The 20457-nt window shown below is 36.1% G+C and overlaps 1 protein-coding gene across 1 annotated transcript in view; it reads left to right on the plus strand.

Moving 5' to 3' along the window:
- Ncam2 (neural cell adhesion molecule 2) overlaps positions 1-20457 on the plus strand; it is a 319248-nt gene that overhangs the window by 194572 nt on the left and 104219 nt on the right. Inside the window, exon 9 of the mRNA XM_055617845.1 lies at positions 4606-4756. Within this exon, the coding sequence (XP_055473820.1) occupies positions 4606-4756 (151 nt within the window). The remainder of the gene's footprint in view (positions 1-4605; positions 4757-20457) is intronic.

Raw genomic sequence — 20457 nt, forward strand, 5'->3', positions numbered from 1 at the left:
CTTGTATAAGAAATGTATTACATCAATGTTCATAAGTGAGATTGGTCTGGAATTCTCTTTTTTTGTTGGGTCTTTGTGCGGTTTAGGTATCAAGATGACTGTGGCCTCATAGAATGAGGTTGGTAATGTTCCTCTGGTTCTATTTTGTGGAATAGTTTGAGGAGTATTGGTCTTAGCTCTTCTTTGAAGGCCTGGTAGAATACTCTGCTGAAACCATCTGGCCCTAGGCTTTTTTTGGATGGAGACTTTTGATGAGAGCTTCTATTTCCTTGGAGGATATAGGACTATTTAATTTATTTATCTGATCTTGATTCAGCTTTGCTAGATAAAATCTATTAAGAAAATTGTCCATTTCATTCAGATTTTCAAATTTTGTAGCCGAGAGGTTTTTGACATAGAACCTACTAATTCTTTGGATATCCTCAATGTTTGTTGTTATGTTCCCTTTTTCATTGCAGAATTTGTTGATTTGGATAGTGTCTCTCTATCTTTTAGTTAGTTTGGCTAAGGGTTTCTTTATCTTGTTGATTTTGTCATAGAACCAGCTCTTGGTTTAATTGATTTTTTTTTAAATTGTTCTCTTTGTTTCTAATTTATGAATTTCGGCCCCTAGTTTGATTATTTCCAGCCGTCTGCGACTCTTGGGTTTTTCTGTTTTTATTTTAATTTCTAATGATTTCAGGTGTGCTATTAAGATGCTTGTATGAAATGTCTCAAATTTATTTATTTATTTATTTATTTATTTATTTATTTATTTATTTATTACAATTTATTCAATTTGTAAACTGGATGTAGCTCCCTCACTCTTCTCCTCCCAGTCCTAACCACACTCCCTTCTCTCCCTCCCCACATGCTCCTCTCCTAGAAGGCACTTAGTGGTCTTAACTTTCCTTTTAGCACTGTTGTCATTGTGTCCCACAGGTTAGGGTACCTTCATTTTCAAGATCTAGGAAGTCTTTAATTACTTACTTTATTTCCTCCCTGACCTGTTTGAGTAGAGAGTTGTTCAGTTTCTGTGGGTATGCAGGCTTTTGTTATTTCTGATATTGTTGAGGACTAATTTTAGACCATGGTGGTCTGATATAATACAAACAATTATTTCAATCTTCTCTGTTGAGGCTTGCTATGTGCCCGACTATATAGTCAGTTTTGGAGAAGGTTTCATAAGGTACTGAGAAGAAGGTATACTCTTTTGTGTTTAGGTAAAAAGTTCTGTAAACATCTATTAGGTCCATTTGATTTAAGACCCGTGCAATTGTCATTATTTCCCTCTTTAGCTTCTGTCTAGATGATCTGTCCCTTGGTGAGAGTGGAATGTTAAAGTCTCCCATTAACAAGGTTTTGGGATCAATGTGTGATTTAAGCTTTCATAATGTTTCTTTGACAAAAAATTAGGAAGACTGCTACCTCAAGATCCTGCTATACCACTCCTTGGCATATATCCAAAAGGTACTTAAACAAACAACAAGGACATTTGCTCAGCTATGTTCATAACAACTTCATTTGTAATATCCTGAATCTGGAACCAACCCAGATGTCCCTCAACTGAAGAATGGATACAAAAAGTGTGGTATATTTAAACAGTGGAATACTACTCAGCAATTAAAAACAAGGAAATCATGAAATTTGCAGGCAAATGGATAGAACTAAAAAAGATCATCCTAAGAGAAATAACCCAGAAGCAGAAAGATACATGGTATATACTCACTTATAAGTTAATATTAGTCATATAATATAGGATAAATATACTAAAATCTATGGTTCTAAAGAAGCTAAACCACAAGGAAGACCCTAGTGAATCAGGATTACCTCATTCAGAAAGGCAAACAGGATAGACACAGGAAATAGGAGAAGACAGGGAACAGGAGAAAAGCCTACCACGAAGGGCCTCTCAAATATTCAACAGGTTAAGGAAGCAGAAGCTGAGACTCATAGCCAAAATTTGGGCAGAGTGCAAGGAATCTTATTGAAGAAGGGGAAGATAGAAAGATCTGAAGGAGACAGGAGCTCCACAAGGAAACCAAGAGAGCCAAAAAACACTTGGCCCAGGGTGGCCTGCAGAGACTGCTGAGTGAATGAACCAAGGACCATCATGGAGAGGACCTTGACCCTCTGCTCAGTTGTATCCCATGGGCAGCTAAGTCTCCATTTGGGTTCCCTAGTAAGGGGAACAGGGACTATCTCTCCCATGAGCCCAGTTTCCTTCTCTTTGATCACTTCCCTATGTCAAGGTGGCCTTACTCTGCCACAAAGAAAAGGGATCCAGACAGTCTTAATGAGACCTGATGGGCTAGGGTCAAAATGTAGTGGATTAGGAGAGGGAATTCAGGGGAGAAGAGGGAGGGGGGTAGGACTAGGAGAAGATGAGGTAGGTGGCTACAGCCAGGATACACTTTGAATAAATTGTAATTAATAGTAATAACAATTACTATTTTTATTACAATAGTAATAACAATAAAATAAGAAGAAGAGAAAGAAGAAAATGTATTATTTTACTTTTGGTTGTCAAATTCTTTTTAAATTACATGATTTCCTGTTTTTTGCTGTTTTTTTTTTCTTTTTTTCAGTTTAAGTAACTTGGTAATTGTTTTATTTCCTTAAACTATAGTTTACTATTATTTATGAGTCAGAAAGTATATTTTTTGTGTAAAAATCATTATGAAAGTTCTTTAAAAAGATTGTTTTTTAAAATATATATTCCAAGGAAGTTGTTAGTATATGCTTACATAACAATACACTGATAATAATATAAAACAAGAATCTTACCCTGCCCCACAATCAATTTTATGCTGAATAAAAGCTTGAGAAGTATTTTGATATAATTGAATTCTGATGATACTAAAATTATTATGATAAAATTTCACAAATGTTTAGACATTTATTTTAAATTTACTCACTTAAGAAATCACTCACAAATAAATAGAGAATAAAGCAGCAAGCACAGGGCCTCTATGGGTCTGGGTCTGTACCTGGTCCTCACTGTATATATCATATCTTTCATTTTATTTGTTTGTTTGTTTATTTGTTTTAGGTAAACAAAAGGATAAATTTGTTTTTAAAATTCCAGGTGATGTCCCAAAGTCAGTGAGTGGTTCTGTTTCCTGTACCTTCCATGACTATGTTCAATTATATTTGTTCAGTAAAATACAAGGCATATGAGTACCCTAAATGTCATAAAACACTAACTTACATCTGGAATGAAATGCTTGTTAAGAAAGAAATACCCTGGGGGGAGGTGTCAAACAGCCTGCCCTTGAGATCCTGTTAGAAATAGTCCGTGTCCCCCTTACTTTGGAAAACTACTTGGTTACTGAGCTACCCCAGGCCACATCCGAGCAGAAGTTCTAGGTTATATCCATAGATGGTCCTTGGTTGAGTTTCAGTCTCAGAAAAGACCCTGTGCCCAGATATATTTGGTCCTTGTAGAGCTCCTATCCTTTCCATATCATACTAACTTCCCTTCTTTCATATACTGTTAGGCCACAGAGGAGGACTTTGCAGCCAGCCCTGAAGATACCTGATAAAACAGGGACAGATGAAAGGGGAGGAGGTCCTCCCCTATCAGGGGACTTGGAAAGGGGCAGGGAGGAGACCAGGGAGGGAGTGTGGGGTTGGGGAGGGAATGAGGGAGCGGGATACAGCTGGGACACGGAGTTAAGAAAATGTAACTAAAAAGAAAAAATAAAATAAAATAAAAAAAAAAATAAAAATAAAAAAAAAAAAAAAAAAAAAAAAAAAAAAAAAAAAAAAAAAAAAAAGAAAGAAATACCTCCCAAAATGGTTACTAGGAATTGGCTCAGCCATTAAAGGCTAGGCTCACAACCAAAAATATAAACATTCAGTTTATTGTTTAAGGGACTCATGAGTTTGTGAATGAGTGGGTCTTTCATTTGTGTGTGTTCTTTTCCTTCTGTTGATTTCTTGTTTTAGCTGAGATTTTGTTTTGTTATGCTTTATTGTTTTCTTTTAGAAAACTGTTAATTTATTTTGTTTCCCTTTCCTTCTTTCTTTCTTTCTTTCTTTCTTTCTTTCTTTCTTTCTTTCTTTCTTTCTTTCTTTCTTCCTTCCTTCCTTCCTTCCTTTCTTTCTTTCTTTCTCTCCCTTCCTTTCTTCCTTCCTTCTTTCTTTTCCTCTCTTTCTTTCTTCCTCTCTTTTTTTTGTTTCTTTGTTTTTCAATACAGGGTTTCTTTGTATAGCTCTGCTGTCTGGGAACTTTCCCAGTGTCTCTTTTTTTCTAAGGGAGATGGGGATATAGAGAGGGGAATGGATGTAGGCAGAAACTAGGAGAGGTAGGAGGAGAAACTGTAGTCAGGATGTATTTTATAAGAAAAAAAAAATCTTCCCTAAAAGAGAAAAAAAGATTAAAAAAATAGCAAAAAGATAACGAAATATGTTTGATGATCTATGTGTGAAAGGGCACCCTAAATGTCAGTACCCTGCAGCAGGTGACCGTGGAAACGGGAAGCTGAGTCAGCATATGTTCACTGGTGTGGCCACACGATAAACATGATGAACTTGTGCCTCTTTTATCAACCACACAAGAAAACTGTTGCTTATATCTATTTATTTATTTACTTACTTACTTTTCTGAATGATTGTGTGCAGAGCCCAGATGGCCGCATCGAAGTCAAAGGGCAGCATGGACACTCCTCACTGCACATCAGAGATGTGAAGTTAACGGACGCGGGGAGATATGACTGTGAGGCTGCGAGTAGGATTGGTGGGCACCAAAGGAGCATGCATCTTGACATTGAATGTAAGTCAGACCCAGGGGGAGTTCTAATTACAATAACGTTAGTGGTTTGAGAAAATGTGAACTTTATCCGGGAATCAAACTAAAGAATGTGCTCATTTTTTCCCTTATACAATGGATAAATGTAGAAGGAAAGCAATTACTCAAGTCAGTTATTAAAGATACCTAGTAGAAGTCACTGTACATTTACAGTGATTTATACTCAATGAACTACCAGAAAATAGTGACTGTTGTCTTTTGAAATACTTAACTGAAAATTCTAGGTCAATTGAGTCATGCTTGTTTTAGATAATCAAGGTATAACCAGATATGTATATGTGATTGTGTGTGTGTGTGTGTGTGTGTGTGTGTGTGTGTGTGTGGTTAAAGGCCATAATCTTATATTTGTGTTTTCAGTCTTTCCTAATTCTACTGAACTAATTGCCATCAATACAAGATATAAAATACAGTGGCATATGCCAGTCCTTGCACTTTATCAAAACTGTGATAGAAATTTTCAGGATTGGGTGAGTTCGAGATTATGTGGAATTCTGTAACTACATGATTAAAGGCTAGTATAAATTGAGTGTTTACCTTGATTTATTATATGGAAAATAAAATAATTTTCTATATATGTTATTTAAAGAAAGAAATGCCATAGCTGCACGAGAATTGTGAATGCTGGGTGCGCTCTCTTACCTGAACGAAATTAGAAGTCTTAGGTGGACTCTTTGAAGTACTCTTGTTTACAAAATAGTTTATTATGAGATTTCACACTAATATTAATTGAAACAATAGTAGCTGTTAAGAAAGATGCAACTCATATGAAGAATTTCTTTTAAAAAATATCCAAAATATACGTGAAAAACTGTTTTGTTTATGTACTTATGAACTCTGATAATAAAATTGCAAGAAAGCTATTTTATCAACATCATATTTATATTAACAAACAAGTAACCCAATAAGATGCTTCACATGATTATGAATGCCTAAACTTAGTTATAATCCCTCTTCAGAGATGTCTTTCTAGTAATTCGTCCATTTCTATGTCAGGTTGTTTTCTGGCTATAAACTTGTGTCCCATATGGTTTTTCGCTCTTTCCTTATGAAGTGATGGTTGTATCATATTTTCTCCTTCTGTGATTTTCTTTGCTGACTTTTAAATCACCATTCACTTTCCTGCTTAAATGTACATAAATACAGTGTGTGACTACCTTAATTTTCTAATATGCTTATTGTTTTTGAAACTAGGTACTAAATAATAAAATGCATATATATGTATATATCATTCATATTAAACTGTCTTTAGTAGAAAAATTGCAATGTATAAAATATATAACTCTATACTGTTATGTGTTACACTTTGCTTTATAATCATACTATGTTTCTTCACATTTACAATGCCTTCTTAGTTTTGCAAATTTAATTTTATTTTAAATTCTGTGATTCAGTTTCATTTCACTTCATATCTTCTTTATTTTTATATTGTATCTTCTTGACATGCATCTACTTCACAAGTATTATTTATTGGGAATGTTTCTTTTCTGGGAAATTTACCAACACTGCTGATCTTTTCAAAGTTGTCATTTTTAGTGTACAGTGTATTTTTTTAATTACTATTAACCTTTATGTATCTGTTTTCTATTTGAGGATTCTGTCATATGTTCATTATTCCCCTGATTTTCTGAGTGACAGATTAACTTTACTCTTTGCATAAAGTTTGTTTGTGTGGAATTTATGTAAATAATTTAGTATATTTTATATTTTCTAAAATAGATACAACAATGCTTTAATTACATTCCAAACTTTGACATTTGTTGATTTTTTTAATATATGCCACTTACTCTTCTTCAATAGCTATTATCTTAATATAATTAATAAGTACATTACAGTGACATTTATTGACAACTTTATCTAAACACCAGAACATGCATGTAAACGCATTACAAATATTGTGAAGAACTTAAGAAAAAAGCCATAAAATAGCTCAATCTGTCTTCGTCCTTAAAGTTCTAAATCTAATTAATTCGGATTCAGTTGGTCCTCTATTTCTTTTGTGTTTGTGTATGTTGTTGTGTCTTTTGGTATTGATTGCTCTGTACACACTGTAGTTCAGGCTAAACTGAAATGTATGACAATCTTTACACATCCTCTTGCAGAGTCCTGGACAGGTGTAGATGGTCCCACTGGGATTTCTTTTCACATTGTATACGATCTTGACACCCAGAAAGATCAGTTTCCCAGCTATATTTATTCCTGAATAATTTGGGGGGTGGGTGAGAATTTTCTGTTGTGTTTTCTCCAAAGACATGTTTTCATTCTCTTCTAGACTATGTTTTTGTACAAAAAAAAAAAAAAAAAAAAAAAAAAGCTATCATTTTCCCCACACTTCCTAGGAAAAGATTATGTCTATTTTTTTTTAATTTTGGAGTATGTTTTTTAAAATCAATTTAATTAAAATGAGTCCATATATGTTTTTTTTAATAGTTTATTTTTATTTGGTGTGCACTGGTGGTTTGTCTGAGTGTTTGTCTGTGAGAGCGTCAGACCTTGGAGGTATAGACAGTTGTGCGCTACCACATGGGTGCTGGGAATTGAACTCAGGTCCTCTGGAAGAGCAGTCAGTTCTTTTAACCACTGAGCTAATTACCCTATTTAAGATGTACTGAGATTCTTCAGCCTATACAACCATTGAATCAACATGCTTAGATGGTTTAAGGTCAATTCAATACATAATTCTTCCACCCAAACTCTTATTCATTGGTAACTACACATATGTTATCTCCCAGGCCCACAAGACATCTTTTAAAGTTTTAAACTTTGGTCTTAAATCTCGAAAGACAAATTCATTTAAGGTTGTTTTTTTTTCATTAATTTAACCAACTCAACAACAATCCTGTCCACGCTACTGAAGCAATTCATTCACTTTCTTGGTCTTTTTCAGGTATGATTTAATTTTTGTTTTAAGACTTTAATCTTCTTTTATAAAATTAGTTTTTTTCCCTTGAATTTTTCTTTGTTCATTCATTTTAACTATTTCATTTTACCTCCTTCATTACAAGGAAAGCTTCTCTAAAATATCAGCTCTAAACAAACAGCAATGAGTTAAACATCTGGGTTATTTTTCAGGTTAACATATGTTAAGTTTCTTTTCCCTTTGGGATTTGCTGTACTCTCTGGTTCACTGAATGTAAAGAAATGTAGAACAGTTTCACAAGTACAGTAAATTTCTGTGTGAGTTCAAACTATAAGTCTTTTCCTAAAAATGCCATTATTTTTAAAGCAAATAATTCCCACAGAGTTTTCTGTTGCCTTCTTTAGTATTCATTGAAAGCTTTGCTGTGTTGGCTTATGTCTGCCCAGTGTAAGCAAATGTCTGGGCATGTTTGACATTTCTGTGGTAATTTACACAGAATTTTGGCATTGCCATTTCTGAAATCTACAAAGGATTGCCCTTGTTGCTTCCCATGTGGCCTGCCTCCTTTCCAAGAATCTCTGCTCTTCTGGATTTGTTACATCTAGATTTTCATTTAAGTAGTTTGTTACAGACTTAAAAAAGCGAAAAAAAGGCAAACACACCATATACAGGACAGCAGGTTTTTGTTTTTGTTTGTTTGTTTGGTGTGGTGTGGTGGTAGTGGTGGCAGTGTTTTCTGTGATTCTGTGTGTGTGTATGTGTGTGTTTGGGTTTGCTTTTGCTTCTTGGGGTTTATTCCGTTTTCCATTTCTCTAACTTTGCTTTATTGTCTACAGAGTCATCATATAGTTTTCTGATTTTTTTGTGTGGGAGGATTGGGTAGCACAACAGATAGATAATTGTATTTGATCCCCTCACCAGAGTTTTATATTCTTCTGCATCTATAGAAATATGCTATGATGGGATCAGCATTGGGTCAGCATGATATATGTAGAGCACCTTATGTTCTATTTATAATTTTGATAGGGTTCTTTATTTAATTACAGAACATACATGGTTGCTGAGTTGTAATAAACATACACATATGTATTATCATACCAAAAGACTATAATATTTAATGATGAAGTAATAATAAGCTTTGCTGTGTAATCACATTGATTGAAAAGATCACAAAAAAACAGTACAGAGTGAGTCAGAAGCTATGGCCAACTGAAATCTATCAAAATTAGACAGGTTGTTTTAAGTACCCAAACTTTACATTAATAAACATAGCAGTACATGAGAGGCCACGGAAATGACTTAAATAAGTACTCATACAGTACACATGTCTGACATTGTTTTTTTATACACCTTTGCATCAGTAACTGCATAAAGATTATAAAAATTGTAAACACTACACAGTGTGACAAGAAGTTACCATAAAAGTCTTTTCAGGTAAATCAAACATCTACAATGTAACTGTGCCAAGAAGCAGTTGAAAAGAATCAAACTAGTAAACCTGTGCCATTTACTACAGTAACACTGAGCTAAGAGTGTTAAAAGATTAAGCTTTTTTCGTCAAGCCCCTTTGTGTTTTAACTTTAGCAGATTTCTTGGCATTCTGCCTGTTCATTTGCTATGTTTCAAAGGTGTCATCTTAGTCTGAAGCCTGAGTCCAATAAAGCTCTAATTCAGAAAACAAAGGAGATAGCAGGCAGGTGCTAGGTGTTTTAAAGCAATACTCTCTAATTATATAGTATGTCTGATTTCGGTTAGGATGTCATTAAGTAATGTGACGCTGTTACATATTAAATGATAGTTAACTTAATTATTTTGTGGTAAATTTAACTTAACAGTTTTTTTTTTGGTGTCTGTATCTTATTTATTATGATAGCAGGTTAAATAATGCCTCTGTAATAATTATAGAGCTAATAATAAACATATTTAGCCCAACATCATTTTATTTATAACAATACTCCATCAATTTCTGTTACCTCTATTGTAGTGAGAAATAATGACAATAAGCATCCTAAACAAGTGACGAACATCGTGGGATAAGACCAATCACAGGTCTCCATCCTTCAACACTGTTGCAAAATATATGTTAGGAAATGTTGACTTTTTTCACGATTTCCATTTGAGTCCTCTTTATCCGATTTTTAATTTATGGTTGCTATGAGAATAACTGTAAACACACTTTCTCCAGCACTATAAAGTAGTTAGCAATATCTGATACATTCTAAAGTTAGATGGACATAAAAAACCTTACAACTCAAAATCATGCTGATTGCATGATCTCATGTTTTCATATAATTAATAGACATTTACATTCTTGAATAATTATTTAATAAAAAGTTTACATTCGTTCACTAAAACAGTGACTCTTAATTCAGTTCTCAAAAGCATGTATAGGAAAGAAATAGAGAATATATGCATTGAATTTTAACTTCTAAAAACCATTTCAGTAGTATTAAGAAAAGAAAAATTCCTTTGTTGTAGCACATAGTTTGTATCTGTGATTAAACAGTTTATCTTATAGCCCAACTTTTATAATCACTGTAACTCATTTAATACTGGAACTATAATAAGGAGTATCAATCTGCATATGCAAATTTGTTTTCCAGAATACCACCACCTAGGTAACATAGGCAACATGATGACTTTAAGAATAGAACTAATAAAATGTAAAATGCCTAAAGATAAGATCACTTCAAAAAAGAATGATAGAGAGTTTCCAATCACTCAGCTGTAGTCTTTTTTGTTTTTACTTGTTTGTTTTACCCAAACATTATATGTGCTTCCTGTGAAAATGTGAAAAGTCACAACCTTTGTGGTTTATATCCCTTCAACAGTTATTCTAGTTTTATGTTAAGTCCCCTTCTTTCTGACAGGCATTATTTGATTCATATCAAAATTTATTAAACTATGTTTCAAAATATCTGGTGACGAACAGCTTAAAGGAATTTAAAGAAAAGTCCAACCCTGGAAAGGTCAGTTTAAAAACTAACAAATTTCAAACACATAAATAAATTCAGGCCTTATGAATGATTTCTGACCTATCATCACTTCTGAATATCTGATTAATACCCGTTAACACTGAAGCCTGTATCTGCCTTGGAACTTGGTGCATCAGTTCTCCATAGATCATTGACTGTCTTTGCCATCCTGGGATTATTCTGATTTCCTTTGTGTTGCTAAAAACATGCTGACCATAGGCAACTTGGGGAAAGGATTTATTTAGCTTATGATCAGAGGTCACAGTCTGTCACTGGGGGATTTGGAAGAAGGAATTCAGAACTCAAAGAGGAGCATTGCTTGCTAGCCAGATGCAAGGCTGGTGCTTAGCTCGCTTTCTTGGGCAGCTCAGGAGCAGTTGCCTATGGATGGCGTTGCTCACAGTTGTAGATCTTCTGCCTCAGTTAAAAATCAAGACAAAGCCAAAATCCAAAGGATGTGTTACAGGCCACTCAGACTGGACAACTCTTCATTCAGGGTTTTCCTCTCAGACAGCTCTAGGATGTGTCAAGTTGACAGCTAAAGCTAACTGGACAGGAATGATGTATTAAAATACTGTAGCTGTGTATTTAATTTATGCATATCTGAGGCTAGATCTGTAAATTCATAAAAACAGCATGGTCAGGTTTCTGATGAGCATTCTCCTCCTGATTGGCATGTACTCATAGGGCCTTGCTTTGGTGCATGGGCAAACATGCACACACATACACGCAGAGAGAGAGTCTCTATCTTCTACAAAAGCAAAGGTCTTATCACAAATTTTCCTCTATTGTTACCTCGCCATAAAATAATTGGTTCTCAACAATTCAGTTTATAAATTCATGACATTTAAGACTGAGTTTCCAGCATATGATTTTTGGAATGACACTTTTCATGTATCACATTGCTGCTTACTTCTCCTTATTTCTGTACAGGAAGGCCTCTTCTGGATACAGTGACAACAGACTCCTAGGCTTCCTTTTCCACTGAGGTCACGTCTTGGAGCCTGTACTGACCTCCTTGACGTTTAAGTATATCAAAACAATGATGCAGCAAGACATTGTGGAAAGTGATTGTTAATTTATTCCTCACCCTTACCGCTTCTTTTGATGTAGTGCAAGAGAATCATATTTATGAATTACTAGTAGTGCCAGTGAAACTAAAGTAAGAGTAGTATCTCTGTGGAGATGTTACATGTTAGGGATGCATCTTGGTTCCTGTGCTATTGCTGTCATCGAACAGCATGAGCATCTTGGAACAGGGGTCTGCTTCTGGGATACCTCACTCAGGATGTCCATGGCAGCTCAGTCTCCAAGTGTGCTCCCTCATAAGGGGAGAAGGAGCTATCTCTGACATGAACTCAGTGGCTGGCTCTTGATCACCTCCCCCTGACAGAGAAGCAGCCTTGCTAGGCCACAGAGGAAGACAATGAGCCAGTCCTGAAGAGATCTGATAGGCTAGGGTCAGATGGAAAGGGAGGAGGACCTCCCCTGTCAGTGGACTGGGGGAGGGCATGGGAGAAGATGAGAGAGTGAGAGGGAGCTACACCTGGGATACAAAATGAATAGACAGTAATTAAAAAAAAATAAATTAATTTAAAAAACTAAAAATACCCGTTATTAAAGAAAATCTTAAAAATTAAAATGTGGAAGCATACTCTATTAATTTTAATACTCATTAATCTGATCACTCAGAGACAGGCATGTTACATATAAAAGAACTTGTTTATGGGTATAATCGTGTATTATGAATTTTTCTGTTGCTTTGATTAAAATGAAGCGAGAGTTTATTTTGAGCATAAAGTTTGTACAATATAGGAGTCCTTCACAGTGGGCAGGCATAGTTATACCAGAAAGTAACAGTCAGGATTAGATCTTAAACCTGGAACTAGAATTTGCACTAATCTGTAACCTCTCAAATCCCTCCCAAATTACGGTACTTCCTTCAACAAGGCTTAATCTCCTACTAGCCAATGTTATCAGATGGAGACAAGTGTTCAAGTACCTACGTGTGGAGATTCTCCTTTATTCCATACATTCCAACATTCCACTATGAACCCCTGTGGGATCATGGTGATATTGTAATGAAAAATGCATGCAATCAAATTTTAAGTGTCTTCAAGTACTTAGCATTTTTTTAAATCTTTTAAAATTCACTTTACATTACTCATCCTTGCCTCCCCCTTTCCCTTCCCTTTTTCCTCAGAAAAGGAGAGCTCCCTTTCCCATGCACCCCAGCTTGCCTAGTTGCATCAGGACTGAGCATGTCTGGAAAGGTAGTCATGCCAGGGGCAAGAATCCTATAGATTTCTGATTAAAATACCAGTAAATCTGACTTAACGAACATAGTCTATAACACTTATTTAAACACTTTGTAATATTTTAAGTTTTCAAACAATTTTATTTCCTTTATGTCCTTCGCTCCCAGTGCTACCCTTCTCCCTCACTTCTCCCGTTTCCCTCAGAAAAGGGAAGTCCCCTTTCCCATTCAGCCCAGCTCATGAAGTTGCAACAGGATTGAGCATGTCCTCTTTTCCTGTAGCCTGGCAAGACACTCCTGCTAGAGGAAAGTGATGAAAAAGCTGGCAAGTTAGTACAAGTCCTATGCAGTCCCCACTTCCCTTATTAGAGGACCCACATGAAGCCTAAGCTACACATCTGTGTAGGGGGCCTTCTCCAGTTCATGCATGGTCCTTAGTTGATGCTTCAGTCGCAGCAAGCCCCTCCGGGCCCTGCTTAGTTGGCTCTGTTGTTCTTCTTGTGGAGCTCCTGTCACCTTCAGGTCCCTTTCTCTTACCTGCCACTTTTCCACAAGACTCCCTAAGCATTGCCCTATGTTAGGGTGTGAGTATCAGCATCTGTATTGAGGCACTTCTAAGAAGAGCCTCTCAGAGGACAACACTGTCAGACTCCTGTCTGCAAGTTTAGCAAAGCATCACTCACGGTGTCAGGAGTTGGCACTTTCCAATAGGGTGGGCCTTTGTTTGGGCCAGTCGTTGGTTGTACATTCACTCAGTCTCTGATCCATCTGATCTATCTTTATCCCAGCACATCTTGGAGGCAGGGTAAATTTTGTGTTCAAGTTTTTGTGGATAGGTTGGTGTCCCTTCCGTCTGCTAGGAGACTAGTCTAGTTAGTGGTTTGTCTGCTTCAGTCTCTATAGCCTCTGTTGCTATGAGTCTCTGCTTGGAAGCTAAGCAGGGTCTAGACTGGCAAATACTTCGCATTTTCAACACTGTTTCAAAGTCCAAAGTCTCTTCTGAGATTCAACCAATATCTTAATTGTGATATCTTGTAACATCAATAAGCAAATATCCTTCTTCTAACATATGATACCATAGAGTATGCCTTCCAAACAAAGGGGGAAACACTGTGAAAAGCAAAATTGAAGCTTAGAAAAGATAACATGAAATCTTTTCGATCTATGGACGATGTAAACAGGATTTTACGACTGCCACTTAAGACTTGCTGCCTGAAACATAGTTTTTACATTGTCAAGTCTGTAATATTGAGAAAAGATAACCAGTACAAACATATATCTCTCCATTGTGCTAGATTCATTGCCTGGGTGCAACTGTCCTTGACAGATATCTCACATCTCTGGCATCTCCAGCAATCAGGCAATCATCCAAGTCAGTGTTTCACTTCACAGCCTTAGAGGAATCTTCACCACTATTAGCTGTTTTGACAGTTCTGGATCCAGGTAGTCCTGATGGGACTTGATAGACTAGGGTTAGACAGCAGGGGAAGAGGACTTACCCTATCAGACAGACTAGAAGAGAGAGAGAGAGAGAAAGAGAGAGAGAGAGAGGAGAGGAAGAGGTGTTATACCCAGTTCATGAACCCCCAAAAGATCTACAGGAATCAACTCTGTTGCAAAACACAAAAGGGTCTTTTTATTGTAAATTACAAGCTGCAGCTTGGGCCCACAACACCCACCACCAAAGCGGTGGGAGCTGAGCTTGCTGCACCCAGGTTAGTTGGGTGATATATAGATTCCAGTCCCTCCCAGCATGCCCATGGCAGGGGCAATTCCTGCCTGGCAAGCAGCTATTGGTCAAAATGCTACATTTTGAATTGATTGGCAATAGAAAGGTCCCCAGACCATAATGACCTGGTGTCCCTCCCTAGGGGGATGGGCCAGTTTTCTAGCAACTGTTATCTCCAGTGGGTGGGGAAAGAATGCAGTAAGGCGGTCCTTCCCCTCAGGGTATTACTGGACTTCTCCACCCACCTACTTCAGGTCTTAATAATAGCTGCTAATTTATCTTTTGGTCTCTTAGAGGGAGGGAGGGAGGGTGGTACCTGGAGGAGATGAGGGACAAGGCTACAACTGGGATATAAAGTGAATAAATCAAATAATAATAATAATAAAGCAAAAAAACAAAACAACAACAAAAATTTTTTTCTGAAATCATGTTGGAAGAATCAATGTGTTCTTCCTTCTTTTATCTTTCATATGACTTAAAAACATTACCACTTGAACAATACTTCCATGTTTGACTGCCAAATTAAATCGGACCCTAGTCGCCTTTGATTTTATTAGCACCAGCTTTCTTACGTTGAATCATTCTAGGAGCATGAAATTCTTCATGCTTTCTTGTAACTTGGAACTCTGAGTGGATGGAGTCTTCCCACTAGGCCTTCTTTAAAGTACTAACCTCATTAACACTTGCAGACTCTCTTTTAGCATAAACCTTGCATCTACATTAAGCTTCCTTGTGCTTATTTCTGCTGCATTTGGTCCTTTCCACTGTAGGCCACCAGAGGAGTTAGTAGTAATAAGTCTTCCACAGATTCGGTGTTGCGCTATCTTGAACATTCCTCTGCCAAAGAAACTAGTCCTCCACTCATTTTCTTCTTCTCGTTTAATTATTTTATGTGCTTTACATCTCTGTAGCCCCATATTACCTCCCTTCCCAGCCCTGCCCTTTCTACCTCAACCCACCCCCTCACCTCTCACTCTCCCCTTTTACTCAAAAAAGGCAAGCTCCTTTTGCCATTCCCTTCAGCTCATCAAGTTACATCAGGACTGAATTTGTCCTCTTCCCAGTACCTTGTTAAAACAGTCCTACCAGGGGAAAGTGATCAAAATGCTACCAAGTGAGTCCCTGAGACTGCAGGGGTGCAGTCTCCACTTCCCTTACTAGAGAACCCACTTGAAGCTTAAGCTGCCCATCTGCTACATCTTTGTACCTTTCCTCATTTTTAACGATTTTATTTTTACTTTATGTTGGTGAGTATTTTACATGTGTGCATGTACATCTACCACATAAATTTTAGATGTTTGTGGATATGAGAAGATTAGTTTAATCCCCTGTAACTAGAGTTGCATACAGTAGTGAGTGACCATATGCATGCTGGGAACAAAACCTGGGTTCTGAGAGTGCTCTCTGTAAGTGGTCCTCATTTGTTGAGCTGTCCCTCTGATCCCACTGTCCATCATTATTGTTATTCTAACCTCACACAAACACATAGGACACAGTCACAAAACAAACAGATGTTTCCATTTTCAAGCACACAGACTGGGTCTCCGTAAACACCATAGCGCTCAGCACTGCTGTGTTCAGACTTCCACTGGAACAGGCAGGTGAGCTTTGGTTAGAACATTCAAGTGCTTTTCTAATCCAAAGTTACAAAATTCTCCACATTCCTCCAAAATACATCATGGCCAGGATCAGGAGGCTAAGAATCACATCTTTATCCTCAAGCACAAATCAGGTAAATCAAACAGGAGGTGGGGAAAAGCTATAAACTCCCAAAGCCCATCATCAGCATGTACTCCAAGGACAAATCATTTCTCCAAAGAACAGGAGTCAAATATTCAAACACCACGGTCAATGATATTCTTATTCATTGAATTCACATTTCCATTTGAACAATCATACCTCCTTTAATACATAAAACTTTATACATTTATTTAAGCCTTTTATATGTAAATTTATTGGTAATCATAAATGCTTTTTAAAAAACGTATAGCTATTTACAGAAAATTTAATTAAATAAAGCCTCAGTTACATGCTATAGGATATAACAATCTCAGGAACTTGTATTTTTATTAATTTTTTTAATTAGCATAAGGGGAGAAACTCAGAAGAAAAATTATATTAAAAGAAGAGTGACTAGCTTTACTTATAATCAACCTCCTCTGTGACCACTAACAATTATATCATAAACAAAATCAAATTAGAAAGAAATCCAGAGTCTTCTATTTAAAAAGCCACATAGAGATTTTCTTTATTGCAGCTGATTTTAAGGACTTGATTTGTATGTCATAAAATATTCTGAGATTTATGTGAGAGGTAGCTGTTTAAATTCAGCATGAAAATTCGCATCCAGTGTTATGGTTAATTGGCATTAAGCACACATCTAATTTTCTATTCCACCCAGCCAAAAGAATTCCCATGGTACCTGGACTGAATTCAGTTAATTGCCATAGCTGATTCTTCGTATGTCTCAACATATAGTAGAACTGGATCTATGAAATCATTTATTGAATTAGACTCAAAATGTGCCAAAGGATATATTAGCTTTTACTCCCTTGATAGTTTTTCAGAGCATAAATCAAGTGAGGAAATTCAAAGGGATGAGAAGTGTCAATGTGCTTCAGGAAATTTTGAAATGCAGTTAATTCTTCACTAATTAAACGGCTAACTTCTTCACAACATAAGTAGTAAAAGTACAAGAAAAATGTATTACTATCAAAATAATTCTAGATTGCAGTAAAAAATATTATGTGTTTATACTGTGAAACAAATATGCCTTGCCTGTTTAATGAAGGAATAACACCTAAATGTACTTATCTTAATTTTTCGAGCTTTCATTTATTTATTTTAATTACACATGGAACATCTCTTAGGTGTCAAATATAGACTGTAAAGAAAAAAATATTACCCTCACTTCAAAAACTTGTGTTTTAATTAGGGGAATAAAAATTCTAACAAGCTGCTGAAGGAAGGAACAGTTCTGACAATTTTTTTTCAGCTGGTTTTATTATTGAGTAGCCATCATAGAGTGTTTGTGTGCAAACTGATAAGGCTTGAAGATTACTAGGCATTCATTCCTGTGGGACTGACCTTATGAATATGCCTCTTGTTAACCAGAATTTTTCTGCACAGTATAAATAACTCATACCAGGGTAAGGATGTGAAGTGTGTTTGGGCATAAGAATGTCTATTCAGAACTTTGTAATTTCACACGAATTTGTGATTTAACAGTTGTGAGTTGCAGAAATTACATGGTTTTAAAGAAGAGTGTCACTAAGTTGCTAAGGAATTTCTGAGATACATAGGTTTCAGAATGTACAAAGTTTTAAGGAAGATTATAACTTTACTTGATAGATATAGGATGTTCAGTATCTATTCTATATAGGATGTAGAAAACTGCTGGTTTTCTACAACACATAAGGCAAGGGTTATGAAATAGAAAAAGGAGGGGATAACATGTGTTGAAAAATGTTAATGATTAGTACTGTTACATATTGTGATTAAGTGGTGAGATATGATGGCAAGACTCTCAAAACAATTACAACAAAATAAAAACTTTCTAATGCATGAAAAATACATTATTTATATTGTCTGCTATTCTTTTTTAATTAATTTTTTATTTTTATATTAATTACAGTTTATTCACTTTTTATCCCAGCTGTAGCCCTCTTCATCATTCCCTCCCAATCTCATCTTCCCTCCCTCATCTCCTCCCTCCTCTTCTCCAAGACCACTGATAGGGGAGGTCCTCCTCCCCTTCCATCTGACCCTAGTTTATCAGGTCTCATCAGGACTGGCTGCTTTGTCTTCCTCTGTGACCTGGCAAGGCTGTTTTCCCATCAGAGTGGAAGTGGTCAAAGAGCTATCACTGAGTTCATATCAGAGACTGTCGCTGTTCTCCTTCTTAGGGAAATTTTTAACATTTAAAACATTCATCTTAGTTCTTGTACTATTTTTGTGAAGAGATGTTATGACCAAGGCAACTTAGAGGAGAAAGCATTTAATTGGGGCTTGCTTATAGTTTCAAAGGGTTAGACCATGGTTCTCATTACAAGAAGCATGGCAGTCTGCAGCAGACATGGCATGGGAAGAGTATCTGAAAGATTTTCTATTCTTCAGGCTTTGGCAGAAAGATTAAGACTGAGTCTGATATGGACACTGAATTCTCAAAGCACACATATCGTGATAAACTTCTTCCAATGCTGCCATACCTCCCACTCCTACCTAAATAGTTCTACCAATTTGGCACCATGAATGCAAATATATGATCCAAGGAGGGTCATTCTCATTCAAACCGCTACAGCAACAAACATGAAAATTCTGTATCACAAGGAAAGGTGAATGAAAGAGAAAAAAATTTCTTGCAGTATGCAAAGGACTTAGGGGTTCATCTATCAGACTTGATGTTATAATATTGCTCAAGAAAGACAAAGTATTATCTTATTAATACGAATTTGAAAGCCTGGATTTTTTTTTGTTATCTTTAACATTTTTTCCTTAGTGTGTGTGTGTGTGTGTGTGTGTTTTAATATGGTCCTGTGTGTGTATGCCATGTGTGTATGAGTGCCTCTAGAAACTAGAAAACAGAGTCAGATCCCTGCAACTAGATTGATAGATGATTATGAGATAACCAATATGGGTGCTCAGCAATTTCTGGAAGAATAGCAGATGTACTTAGCTGCTTAGAGAGTGCCTTCTCTTAAATCATTTTTGTAATTTCACTCATTAAGTGAAAATTAGACATTAGTCCAGACAATTATCTTATATTACTATTCATGATTTAATGGAAATTGGGTCAAATATTTATGTATTTTAGCTCCTACTTCCTCTGCTGCTCTTTGTTATCAGCATTATGTAGAGGCAGAATTAGGATGCAGGTCAGCCTTCAGGAAGAAAAAATCACCTAAAGACAATTTCAGAGAAAGGCAGAAATGCATAGAGAAAGTGGAAAGTTTGCCTGAAGCAAGTAACTGAGTCAGAAAATAGACATAAGGAAATGATGAACAGCACCTGTGTAATAAGCCCCATCTTTCTCAACAGGGTGGAGAAAATGAGAGAGAAGTTATTAACAGGAAGTTTTTAGTGTCAAGGCTGTATGTAGAACTTTTGTGCTGATTTCTAGTAAGAGCATGTTTGTAGAGTGGGTCATGTTTGAATATGAACTTTTAGAAGGAGGACATATACAGACAGATTAGATCCTGGTGCACAGGACAATTTGGGGGGATATTGGTAAGATTCAATGAGAAATTCAATAAAAAATCATTCACATGAGAATTGCCTGGGTTCTCTAGTGCAACATTCTGCCTATACACATGCAGTTAATTTAAATAAATTCCAATTAGAGTTTATTGCATCTTAACAATAGTTAGGGAAAAAAAGCACAGTTATTAGTTATTTAAAGTCAGACTTCAAACCTGGTTGTGTCAGCACATGGCTCTTATCCTGGTAGTTGGGAGACTTAGAAGATTCTTCAATAGTTGGAAACCAGCCTGTGCTAGTAGATAGTACCAGTGTGTCCATTGCTAACAAGCACTTTGAAAATAATAAAAGAGAGAGAGAGAGAAGAAAGAGACAGAAGCAGAAAGGAGACAGAGAGGAGAGAAAGGAATAATATTATTTCTGATATTAAATTTCATAATTTAAATATTATATTCAGAAATGCATATGATTTATTGACCATTAGAATTTAACTTTTTTAGGTTTTTAATACCAAACATAATTACAATTCTCCCCAGCATATACTGCCTCCAAATCCTCAACTATATATTCCCATGCTTTCTTTCAAATTCATGACATGTTATTTTTCTTATTTACTGTTACATACGTACATGCATATACATACATATTCTT

This window comes from Psammomys obesus, unplaced genomic scaffold (assembly GCF_907164565.1).
Source record: "Psammomys obesus unplaced genomic scaffold, mPsaObe1.curated_primary_1811, whole genome shotgun sequence".
In the NCBI taxonomy this organism is placed as follows: domain Eukaryota; kingdom Metazoa; phylum Chordata; class Mammalia; order Rodentia; family Muridae; genus Psammomys; species Psammomys obesus.